Raw genomic sequence first — 12532 nt, 5'->3', positions numbered from 1 at the left:
GTAAATTCTTCATTTCAAATCATTCATTATAAGCTCATTGTTTAATTTGCTACCAAAAACAATTGTCATGAGGGGAATGCAGTAATTGAGTATTGATGTAATGAATGACTTAAAAAATGAAAATTACTAATTAATAAGTGACATATTTTCTGTACCACAGTTATATTGCCTGTATAAACCTAATAACAAATGACTAATGATTAAAAAGTGTTGTTATTTGTACACGACATGTAAATCCATGATATAAAATAAGACCTATTTTTGGTCTGCATGCGCTATTTGCTGATGAGTTATATAATATTAGTCTATGTATGTAGTTATTATGATAGTTGGTAATGATGAGTTTTGGCCGTATATTTCCGCCCCTTTGATTTGGTACTGTGAGCGCCTACCCCTAAAAATGAAAAGAATCCAGGAAAAAAAGAAAAAGAAAAGAGAGGTGTAGAGAGAGAAAGAGAGGATAGAAGGAGGGAGAGGGAGTGAGAGAGAGAGAGAGAGGAGTAGGTCGAGGGAAAGAGCTAGGAAGGAAAAGAAGGAAAAGAGGAAGAAACGACTTGAGTCTGACTTGATAGATGAACCCTAATAAGTAATAAGTTAATAAGTACTAGTGCTTTGGATCCAAGACGATTGTCTCTAGAGAAAGAAAGAAAGAAGTCCACTAGAATGTCTGTGGAAGAGGAGTGTAGCGGCGCAAGGAGTGGGAAAGAGATGAATTCTGTGGACTGTGAGGAGGATGGGATGATGCAGGATAAGCTTTTAGAAGAACTGTTGCGACTGCGACTCGCCGATAATTCTTGTTCCAACTCCTCCTCGTCCTCCTCCATGCTCCCACCCAAACAGCGCATCAAACTCTTCCAGCCCCGCTCCAAGTTTGAGCAGTTCAAAGATATCCTCCAAGAATCCCAATTAAGACACTGCTGTGAAGTCCAAAGCCATAAAGAAGAAGTGGGTTTGAGAGCCACTTGGTCCGAGCTCAAGGATGGCATCGCCGCCATCTATTCCAATATCCTCTCAGGAGCCAATTCACATGACAAACCTGATTTGACACCTCTCCAAGATAAAGTGGCTCAGCTCACTTGGAAGGATCCGCATCAGCTCTTTGTACGACTCGAGTCCGGCATTCGGGAATTTGTCATTGACCTTAAGCTACAACTCATTGAGCTCCTTCAAAAACAAGCCAAAAATCCATCATTGGCTCAAGACTTCATTCAGAGTAATTGCCCAGTCTCTCTCATTCTCTTACTCAACATTCCATTCAGTCATTCATCCAGATGACCCTAATCACCCTAACTTCACTTCGCTCACAGGATCGATCCAACTCCATTTACTTTTTTCTTTTTTTTTTAAATATACATTGTCTTGAGGCAAATATTTGGATTCAAAATATCCGTTTAAAGCCTTTTAGATCTGAAACAACGACATGTCTATTCATCTTTGAATGTAAATTACTCAATCAAGAGCTCTTGTTTTAAATGACTGAATGAGGGTTGTTGGATGTTTCACATTTTATATAAATTCCTAAATTCGAGTTTTAACTAACGTAACCTCTTCCTAAACTATAGGTCTACTTGATGGTTATGAGAAAATATGTACCGCAGCTGCCTATATAAGTCCCGCTTTACAGGAACTTGAAATGGGACATTTACGAATATTTGGTCTTACTTGGGAATTAATGAATAAACATCTCTATCAATCCATCATTTATACGGATCCACTCATACAAAATAATTTGCCAATTTTCATATCTCAGGTATGATAATATTAGGGGTCATACATACATAAATATCCATGGTTTTAACCTCCCTTCTCTTATTTATTTATTTTTTTTGTCCAGAAACAGAAGAAAATAAATGAGAACGTCCATTACCCCTTCTTTCAATTGATTTTTTTTAGAGAAAAAATCAATTATAGAAAACAAGATTTTGTTATGATATATTTTAACAATTACAATATATCCCAGAATAATTAAAAGATTAATGAATGCGTCTGTGCCTATTTCATAACACCAGATTTGCATTTCGGGGCTGTCGACACTGTGCTTTATATGGGGTAGAGTTAATTTTTTTCTAATAATTGCGTATAATATAAACTTAAAAAATATATAATCTAGAAAAACTTGGGGGGTATCCCCCCCCCTGGTGTCAACGGTCCCCACATTCCAAATAGAGCAATTACGCCATTAAAGATAAATAATGTGAATGCCGGTCTGCGATTTTTTTTAATGATGAAACCTGTCCATGGTACATAAAAGGTTTAGATAACACACACTCCCCTCTTAATCATGAATCAAGTCAGATTTCGTCAATTTTGTCGACCCTTTCTCTGGATGACTTCATATATGTATGAGCCCTTATGTCTAATAACTTGAAATAAAGTAATACTATTTATTGAATGCTTTACTTTGATACCCTAGCTCCGATCCCTTTATCCGGATAAAGAGCATGAAGCGCGATATACCGAATTAGTACGAAGTTATTTGGACTTTGATGTAGAAATGGAAAAAATCGGCGCGTTTTGGAAAATATCTGAGCCTTTAATTGCTAATTATAATAAAGAACAGGTTTTGTTAATGGAAAAACAAAGGATGCTTAAAGAAGATTGGGAAAAATTTAAAATGCAGCGGAAAGCCATTGACAAACAATTAAAAGAGGAGGGTGCTGATCAAGATAATGGTCAAAGTTCAGATGCATCTCAGTCTGATGAGAAAAGGTATATTAATTAATGTTGATAATTTGTTATAGGTATCTACATACATATAATGAGAGGAAAGGATAGGACGTTTAGCATTTTTTTTTTTTTTTTTTTTTTTTTTTGCCTTATATAAATTGCTCTACAATTATTTAGAAAATATTTAAAAACAAGTACAATTGGTGTTATTATTTATGTTTTTTCAATTAAAAAAAAGTAAATAAATAAAATAATGAAGTACTTCTCTGTTTGGAAAATGATGATAAGTCTTTGACAAATTGCATTTCTTAGTGAGGAATCCATTTCTGTTATGAGTGAGTCATTTAATCATCTTCTTAATGGTATTGAAGATCTTGGTGTGGATGGAATTCCGCCTGAAATAGAGAAGGATATGCGTCGAATGTTGCGCTTAGACTCTCCATCATTATTTTCTTTGCCATTTCCACGTAACAATGCCGGTGCTACTACAATTGAAGAAGAAGATGGAAGAAGGAGTGAGTCTGAAATGATGTCTCCTTTTGGTCTCTCTACAGAGGACTGCAATAGTATGGCCCAACTGATTCAGTATGGTCTTTTATTTCACGAGGATACATCTGATGATGAAGACGTCATTGAGTTTGAGAAAGATCCCTCTCCAAATGGTCAATGCACTTCCCCACCTAAATTTCCCACCCCGTGAGTGTTGAATAGAATTCCGTCAGATGTGGTGGTGCCACTATGTACTTCCCTTCTTATCGAATATCTAACATGTTTTAAAAAGAGTGTTGCCCCTCATTAATACTATTAACTTTTTATCATTTGGTATTTGTTACTCACAAAATTATTCATAGTTATTCATTAGAAGAAGTCATGAATTAGGATTTATTGATAAGCTCTAATTAAAATTATCCCTCTTTTGTTATAGTGATGAAAATACTGAGGGGTCGAAGGAAAATGAGGATTGCGAATGTCATGCATGTGCCTCACTGGCTTCCATATCAGTAAGAGATTCATTTTAATTATTATAATTAATATCATTCTTTTCTTTTTCAGCAAACTCTATCAAAATGTGCCATTACAGATACACCACCAAATAGCCCACCTAATGTTCCAGCAAACACGGGTGTTGCTTCAAACCTAGATTTGTACCCACATATTCATGGGAGCTCTGATTTATCCAATACTACGCTAACTATAACAACCACAAAAACCTCATCTACAAGTTCTTATTCTTCGAGCAACCAAACCTGTGTTCCCTTAGAGAATGCTGAGGCTCAAGCACCACTTCTTACTCATGACAGCAGTAGTTGTAGTAGTAGTAGTAGTAGTATCAATAGCCAGATTGTTAATGGAGATAGTAAGTTGTCTTTAGAGGATTCAACTGAGCCAGTGCCATTGATACAGAGTAGTTCTTTGAACATGGGAGTGGACGCCGCCTCCCCATCGACAAATATTGTCATTACGACTACCTCCTCCTCTTCATGTGTGTCCTCTTCGCAGTCCACTAGTGTTTGTGCATCAGAGTCTAAGATGATAAACACTTCTTCTTCAGCAAGTAGTAGTTGTAGCAGTAGCAGCTCAACAGCAACTGCTCCTGCCGCCTCCAAAAGAAAAGTATGTTCCGCCAATCATGGAAATTCTCGAGAAATTAATAAACTTTTGCAACAACACTACTGTGGGCATAAGAAAATGCCCCCAGCACCCTCTGCGAGTGCTGTTCGTAAAGGTAAAGTCCCCCCACCACCCTTGGAAGACGAAGAAGATCTAACGGAAGATGAGGATACATGTTCTTCTTCTTCAGCGTCTGCTGATTCAAAGCATTGCTCATGTTGCTACTGTGAAGTATTTGGACATGGTGGGGCTTCAGTTGCTCCTGTTAGTCGTAACTATCCTGAAATGCGAGAGCGACTTCGTCTTTTGCTAAACAAAAAGAAGAAGTGCAAACAACAGCAGCAACAAGTAAAGGCTAAATCAGTAATTGAAAATAAAGAAAAATTACAACAACCGCCGCAGCCGGTGCAACCCGCGCCCCCACCCCCACAACAGCCTCATCATCATCACCACCATCATCTGCATCATCACTCTAGTAAGGCCAATGATATTCAGCCAGTACTACCTATACCTATTTCTACATCAGCGTCAACTAGCAAGATTTCCGACAAATCCACGCTACTCCAAGAAAATAAACAACAACAGCACAAATCCAGCATTAATAATATGAATGTCAAACAACAACAACAACAACAACATGTCCAAACTTCTTCACAGCAAGCTAAATCTCGAGTCTCTAAGTCAGCATCTCAGCCTAATTTAAATGATTTGAAAACGAAGGACGTTGAAGAGCTTCTAGAGTATATTGAAGGGAATTTAAAGACCACAAACGAAAAGAAAAGAGCCAAAAAGGATCGCCAAAGACAACAACGTCTTGAGGAACTGAGGCGAAGGGAAGAGGAAGAAAGAATCGTAAAACAAAAAGAAGAGGAGGAACGAAGGCTCAGAGAAGAGGAACAACGTCGAGATAAGGAGCGTGCTCATCAAATCCTCAAAAAACGTACAAAGAAAGAAAAACAAAAAGCGAAAAAGGCAGCGGCGAAGGGACTTCCTGCTCCACTCCACCAAGCACCGCTACCACATGCTGCTCCTCCTTCCAAACCTGATTTCCAAATGGATGCTGCTCAAAGATTAGAAGAACTTAAAGCCCAACATTTAAGGGAAGTTGAACAATTGAAAATTATTCAACAACAGCAATTAGAAGAAACTCAAAGATCTCTTTTGCTACAACACCAAAGAACTTCTTCAAAGAACGTCGTCGTTCCCTCCTCCTCCTCTTCTCAGAGTAATTCATCTTTTAATCTTAAGCAAGCCCTGACTGCTGCTTCAATAAGTACCACCACCGCTTCATCCGCATCATCTTCTACTTCAAATTCCTCAAAAAGCGGCGGGAGTAAACAGGTTCGAATAACTCGTACTCCTAATGGCGGAGTTGAGTTTTCTACCGTAGAAGACCCTTGTACATCTTCTTCCTCTGTGATGAATAATGGAGTTCCATCCTCTCCTCCTGCCCTTTCTACAGCATCTATGGCCTTTGCTAATAACGGAATGATGTTTAAGCCATCAATCCCCTCTTCTAAACTTTCTTCGAATCAACCCATGGTTACCATTAAAAGAGTTCATACTGGTGATGGGGAGTCAACTGTAACAATATCTACCAAACCCCCAATAGTGGGTGAAAAAACTAAAGAAATAAATGGGAGTTCAAAGCTACTCTATACTTTAATAAATGGCCAAGTACATAAATCTCAACATGCACCCGTGGATCTAATCCCTGGTGCCAAAGCATTGAAAACTTCTTCAGGGGATGGCGGAGCAAATTTACAGTTGTCCAAAAAACAAAGAAAGAAATTACGAAAGCAATTTAAGTCTGTTGAGGAACTCCGTTCCTCTTCTCCAGTCAATACTTTTACTGCCACTGAGAATTATGCGCCTCAAAAATCTGTCTCGACTTCAGCATTGAAGGGACTTCCTACAACACCTGAAGGGAAATTGGATTTAGATAATTTAAATCTTCCCCCTGGCATATCCATTACGAGAATAGAAGGCCCTGTCCCTGAGAGAAAGTATTATCCGAGTAAACAAGATAAGCCACAAGAACAAGTCGTAGCCGCAGCAGCTCCATCCGCATCCTCCATGATGGTACCCCCTCCAATGTTCCCCGGTGGTCTTATACCAACTCCTAATGGTACACCAGTTGGATATTCTGCTATGGCTGGTATGCCTCCTAGTCTTAATGGCCCCAATGTGATTGTCGTGGATACAAGTACCTTAACTACCAGAGAAGAGGAAGAGGCTGAAAAGAACAATAAAAAGAGTAGTAAAAAGAAGAATAAAAAATCATCCGCCAATAACTCGAACAATCTCTCTTCATCTCCATCAGTAGTTATCCCTCCCATGCAACAGCCTCAGACTTTAGTAAATAACAACTTTCCTGGATTCCTTCAGCCTGAAATGCCTCCTCCGACTACTACTTCTGCTTCATCCAACCATGAAGACAATATTAGCAGTAGCAGTGGCCCTCAAGTTCTTATTAAGAATATCAATGGTCAAGTTGTCATTACTCCAGTCCCTGGCACTGGTGCAACACCTGACTCAATCCCTGCGAAACTCAATGGAAACTCTAATAACAACAACTCAACAAGTAGTAGTGCTCAATCCAACAGCAACAACAATATTAGTAGTAGTAATAAAAAGTCAAAAAATAAAGGAGGCAAGGAAAACCACGCAAAGGTTGTTCTACTAAAGAATAATGCTAATATGTCCACGACGAACCCGGTCAATGGTCATTTATTATCTAGCAGTGAGGAAATATTATCGAATGGACACCACCATCACGGTAACAACCAAGTTACATCGGATGCAGAGGACACACTAGGCCAAAAGAAAAAGAGCAGGAAGTCGAAGAAGAAAAATAGTATAGGAGAGAATATTGACGAAATCAGTGAGTTCTTTGACATCATTTCCTAATTAATCACTACACCAAGTGGCGTCTGCAGTATTAAAATTTCAAAAAAAAAAAAAAAAAAATCTTTCTTAAAAAAGAAATGAAATACTGTCAATAACTTGAATTTTAAAAAAATCCCAAAAATTAATATTTGAATTTTTGAAAATTTTCCAGAAAAAATTAATTTCTTGTAAATAGCTCTGGATTTTTGAAATTTTTTCACAAAATTCCAAAAGAAATCCATTTTTTGTGAATAGCTATGGATTTTTGAAATTTTTTTCCGAGAAAAAGGAATACTTTGATTTAAAAAAAAGATATTCCAATAAACAAGCTCCCCCAAAAATATAATCCTGTGGACGCCCCTAACACCATTCCGTCACAGTTTTGCTCATGGATTGTGGTAGTGTGCTTTTGATTGCTTTTACCTCGGAAAAACGGGGTAATGATGTTTATAACCTTAAATATCTGCTTTTTTTACTAGCATACAGTGAGGAATATTTCATATATACTCTCTGTAAACCTTGAACACATCTTTTCTAACATTAAAAATATTAATTTAGTATTGCTACACGACAGACTTATGATTTTTTATCATTGTGATCATAAATGAGGAAAGTATGATACTTTTTAAAAAAAAAGGTACATTTTTGTTCCTTGAAGGCATTATTTTATGCGATTTAGAAGCAACTACAGAAATGATGTAAATATTTTGTTTACTTGTTTCTTTTATTTAGATCTCTCAAGAGAAATTATAACATAAAATCATCTAGTTATATAAGAAAAAAAGATTGTTCTCTAAAGCATATTGTACTCCACAAAAGCAAAATTTCGGATTATACAGTTCATTTTTATTTGTCTCGAGGTATAAATAATTCGTAGCACACTACAAAGGTTGATATTCCCTTCACAAGTGCAATCCTTTCCTTCCCTTACATCTAACTAATTAATGTGTTAATATATTTATAGATAGTATCTTTGCACCAAAGGACATTGATTTAGAAAACGGTGAGATTGATGACGATGAAAGAGAAATAGAGGCGTTCAAGAGATTTTGCTTCAATTCCGTTCCCCTTCAACAGAAGACCAAAGTTAACTTTGACGTTAAAAATATCGCTTTTAAGAAGAAATGAAGCAAATGTTCTCTATATTCTTCAAGACATACTATTAAGAAAGAAAAATATGTATGTAATACGTTGGTTGTGAAAAACAAATATATAAACACTAAGAAATCATTTAGTGAGAATGCTAACATTATTATTAATTATCAATTCATTCCCGGGTTACTTAGTCCTTTATTTTAATTCAGGACGTACATATATAAAAACAAATACGATATTATTTTATATGATAAACTGTTAAAATATGGGGGGTTATAATTCAATTTATTGTTCTTCTTAATCGTCATTGGGTAATACATATATATGCATGCCGCATTCTATTAATTGAGTCCTCTTGCAGAAGGCCCTGATGTCAAGTTGAGATCTCCGTCGGACCATACTGCTTCAGCCTCACTTTCTTCTAGTTCATGATCGTCTGCATTTATTTCTTCCATTTCTAAATCATAAGTGGTATCTAGGGGTGTGTCTGTGGATTGCTCAATTTTCTGTAGTCCTTCTTGAGCCGGCAAATTCTTAGGGTCCAAATTGAGGGCTTCATGAATAGTAATAGTCAGGGGATTAATAATAATTAATGAGTAGTAATGACTCCTACTTACCAATTCCGTAGTGTTCCATGGCCTTTTCTTCTTCATTTGTTTTAGCAAGGAGATCAGCCAACATTTGATGGAGTTTGCATGTGGTTTGTAGAGTAAGTTGTTTGCGGAGCAAGGTAATAGCCTCGTCAAAGTTCATTTCTTGCTCTAGAAGCTCAGCAAGGAGATATACTGCAGGAAGGTAACAAGGATCCGCCTCTAAGGCTCTTTCGAGGAGTTGTTTAGGCTTTGATATTGATATTTGCAGGGGGTCATTCATTACAACGGATGCATAGAGTGTGAGACTACGAGCAGATCTATTTAGTTGTAAATTGGCCGCCGCTGCTAGAGTAACAGCCTCTCTATATCTAGATTGCCCTAGGTAACACTCCACTAGCCCTTTGTGACACTCAAATCGATAAGGAGCAAGTTGTATTGCTTCGCGAAAATGATTCATTGCATCTTGAACTTTTTTAAGATCTAATAATAAATTGCCTTTTAGGAGAAGGGCTTCAATACTACGACTCTGGATCATGCATGCCTTATGCGCAAAGTAAACAGCACGATGACTCTTTTTGTTGAGGTAACTATAGTAGCCCATGGCTGTCCAAGGCTCAGGTAAATCCTCAGAGACGCTTAAGAGTTTTTTAGAAAATACTTCTAGTTCCTTGGTTTTTTTGTCTGTAGCAAGAAGAGAAGCTAGAATGTCCATTCCTTGAAGATGAAAAGGTTCAATTTTGTGAGCTCTGGACAAAGTAAGCATTGCACCCGTGAAATCCCCATTATAAAACTGCGCTTTTCCCATTTCTACGAGCAAACTAACATTGTCCCGAAAGGGATGATAATTTTCTTCGATGCTCTTAAACATAGATATAGCATTCTTATAGTCCCTATTTGCACTCTGGGCTGAAGCCTGAACCCATTGACCATACCAATCCAATCCATTATGCGACGAACCATTTAAATCTAATGTTAATGAGTTAATTTCCTTGGCTTTAACACCAAGATGCATAAGGATTTGAGCAGCTTCAATGGCTAATGGGCAAGCTTTGAGCACTTCTTTGTAGCATGCAATGGCGGGTCGTTCCATTCCTGCGTGGTAATAGAGTTGCCCAAGAGCCATGTTCACTCGAGGACTTCTTTGTTTTGCAGGAATGGATTGAAGAGTACTAAAAGCTGCAGGAGGTTGAGATGTCTTCAATTGGCACACATAGATCTTGTACTTGATGTTCACGTCTGAAAGGAGAAGATCCTCTTCCCCGCCAACGCCAACACCCCCTTTCAGCTTCAGATAGTGCTTCTTACACTGAAGAGCCTCTTTGTACGTCTGAAAAAATTAAGCTATTCTCATTTCGGCAAAAAACATCTTTCAAGTCACTTTAGAAAAAAATTAAGCTCCGTTTTCTTTCTAAATTAAACCACACACAAAATACGAATAGTATAAATGATTTTAAAATCATTTTAAATTAAAAAAAAAAAAGTGATTTGAAAGACAAAAGTATCACGTTCCTTTTCGGCTCTTCGATACTCTTTGTTCTCCAGAAAAGCATCTGCAAACATGAGCTGAATCTCGATGTCCTGACGCGGAGTGATGAATTCTTCGGAGTGAGTACATGTAGGAAGGAGTAAACTACCCAGAGTCGACAAATTTGTCCACAATTTGGCCTCATGCAAGGCCCGAATCTGATCGTACATCTTCTATATGGACTTGAGCTTCTTTCTTTCTGTTTTAAATTCAATGAAGGCTCAAATGCATAACAATCAAAACAAACATAAGGTTGTTAAAAAATGGGCGTTATTCTACTTGTTGTTACAATAATTACTTATACTTTTTCAAATTACATACATCTGTGATGTTTGATAAATTAGATATTATGAAGTTTATTGCATAATTATAATGTCTAGTATGAAGCTAAACATAATAAAAAAAGCTACTTTCCTATTTCAATCAATTCAGTTAAAATAGTAAGATACAAATTGAAGAGACAGTTGTTATACCTTACCATTTCTTTCAATGCTAATATTCATTTAATATAATTATAAATTGACGTCTTGTAAATGCAAGTACCAATTTGAATGTACATATTTGTATACCCAAACCATATTAAGTCATTTTACTTCATATGAATGAAATACTTCCATTCCAAATATTCTTATGAATACTATGAAAGTAGTCAGAAAATGAGTGTTTGTTAATAGTACTCTAACCGTCAACACTGCGCTGTTCCGACATCTATAATAGTTATAATTAAAACTTACTAAATTTATTTGATCTGCAAAACTTTATTATGTTTGATTTTGTATACATAATATTTAGATAGATAGAGTTCAAGAGAATTATTGATGATTATTGTTAATTTAAGGTTAATTAAATAATGAATTATTCTTTGAAGCTATGGGATCTCGGTCTCTCTTACAGCCCTATTGTTTACATTTAAGTCTTGGGCAAGTGCCCCCAAAAAAACTCTCACTGACTAACAGTATAATCTTTTTATTATTTTTAATCTGTGGATTGGACCAGAAATCCTGGACCGACTCACAGAGCCGATATCGCATTATTCGTAAAATCTGGGATATCCAATCAGGTTAAATCTATAATTGAAACATATTTCTTCCATTTTTCGCGCAACCTCAATCTATTTACTTTTTAATGAAATTTAGGTTTAGGTTTTTTCGTGTTTGTATTTGAGATATTATTCATAAATTATTAAAGTTTTTATTTATTTGTTAATAATACCTAGATTACATTAATTACTGGCCCTTTGGTTCTAATAATAGGTTTTGTTAATCTAATTATACTTGATTTTTAAAGATATTTTCACGTAATTCGAACATATCAATGTTATTTTGAGACAAATGATTATCCATTTACCAACAGTATACCCGATATTAACCAGCTTAGAAGGACTGCACAGTCCAAAAATAATGTTTTTGAACGTTGAAAACATATTTTTTAAGTAAACTGTTCTCAACTTTAAGTCGTTGATAAAGACATCGAATTCAAGTCATGTTTAAAGTGTTCAATTTATGTCAAAATTGAATATTCACTTTTGACTAGCAAAATGTATGTCAATGTATTTATAGAATATAGTATCCTTAGATTATATTTTTAACATAGAAAAATAACTTGATATTTGTTTAATTCACCTCGTTAGAGTTCTTGATAATGTTACCCTCTCTGGAATTACGAGTAGTATATAGTTTGAAGGATTGATTGTATTAGAAATACAATAATATATAAGACATCGGCGCATGTAAATACAGTCAAACCAGGTCTGACGGCCATCTGTTTCAAGCCTGTCACCGCACTAAGCGGCTATATCCATTCTTCAAATTTATAATTGTTACAAAATAACAAACTTGGTTTAAGAGGTCACCTCCATTATTAAACAGCCCCTTTTTCAGTTTCCCCTACTTGACCCCTTAATACGGGTTGGACTGTTTTATCATAATTAAATTAGGATTAGTCACAATGCAGTGCCTACTACTGTTATAGATTTATACTTAAGTCAGTTTAAAGAGTAGGCATTTATTCGGATCATTCGTTAGCAATCCCACTTAAAGTAGTGATAAAGAGCAGGTTTGTATGAGAGGTTATGAGGTTTTTTTGTGTGGTGATAAAAGCTGGGGGCTTAGGATAATAGTTAAACATAATGTTGATAAATATTCCTTAGTCA

At 36.2% G+C, this 12532-nt stretch overlaps 2 protein-coding genes across 3 annotated transcripts; one reads left to right on the top strand and one right to left on the bottom strand.

Moving 5' to 3' along the window:
• The first annotated feature begins 443 nt into the window (after positions 1–443).
• LOC121125694 (uncharacterized) lies at positions 444–8414 on the top strand. 2 transcript variants are annotated; one of them, XM_040720893.2, is made up of 7 exons: positions 444–1213; positions 1563–1750; positions 2414–2709; positions 2980–3363; positions 3593–3668; positions 3721–7162; positions 8132–8414. In XM_040720893.2, exons 1-7 carry the CDS (start codon positions 664–666, stop codon positions 8293–8295), a joined length of 5100 nt encoding a protein of 1699 aa, XP_040576827.1. In that variant the 5' UTR covers positions 444–663; the 3' UTR covers positions 8296–8414. The 2 variants fall into 2 exon arrangements, with proteins under 2 accessions (XP_040576827.1, XP_040576828.1); XM_040720894.2 differs by lacking the exon at positions 2980–3363.
• Positions 8415–8437: 23 nt separating this feature from the next.
• APC7 (anaphase-promoting complex subunit 7) lies at positions 8438–10611 on the bottom strand. Its single transcript, XM_071891368.1, has 2 exons — positions 8880–10611; positions 8438–8815 (listed from the first exon to the last, which is right to left on the bottom strand). Exons 1-2 carry the CDS (start codon positions 9976–9978, stop codon positions 8604–8606), a joined length of 1311 nt encoding a protein of 436 aa, XP_071747469.1. The 5' UTR covers positions 9979–10611; the 3' UTR covers positions 8438–8603.
• Positions 10612–12532: the final 1921 nt, after the last annotated feature.

Source organism: Lepeophtheirus salmonis, chromosome 10, assembly GCF_016086655.4.
Source record: "Lepeophtheirus salmonis chromosome 10, UVic_Lsal_1.4, whole genome shotgun sequence".
Lineage (NCBI taxonomy): Eukaryota > Metazoa > Arthropoda > Copepoda > Siphonostomatoida > Caligidae > Lepeophtheirus > Lepeophtheirus salmonis.
Note: the sequence above shows the minus strand (reverse complement) of the source record. Positions and strands in the feature narration are given on the sequence as shown.

Excerpts from the sequence above, each read along its gene's own strand:
- LOC121125694 (XM_040720893.2), top strand. The coding sequence starts at position 664 with ATGTCTGTGGAAGAGGAGTGTAGCGGCGCAAGGAGTGGGAAAGAGATG. Across the intron at positions 1,214-1,562 it reads GGCTCAAGACTTCATTCAGA|GTCTACTTGATGGTTATGAG; the intron begins GTAATTGCCCAG and ends CCTAAACTATAG. Across the intron at positions 3,364-3,592 it reads CCACCTAAATTTCCCACCCC|TGATGAAAATACTGAGGGGT; the intron begins GTGAGTGTTGAA and ends CTTTTGTTATAG.
- APC7 (XM_071891368.1), bottom strand. The coding sequence starts at position 9,978 with ATGGCTCTTGGGCAACTCTATTACCACGCAGGAATGGAACGACCCGCC. Across the intron at positions 8,816-8,879 it reads CATGGAACACTACGGAATTG|CCCTCAATTTGGACCCTAAG; the intron begins GTAAGTAGGAGT and ends CTATTCATGAAG.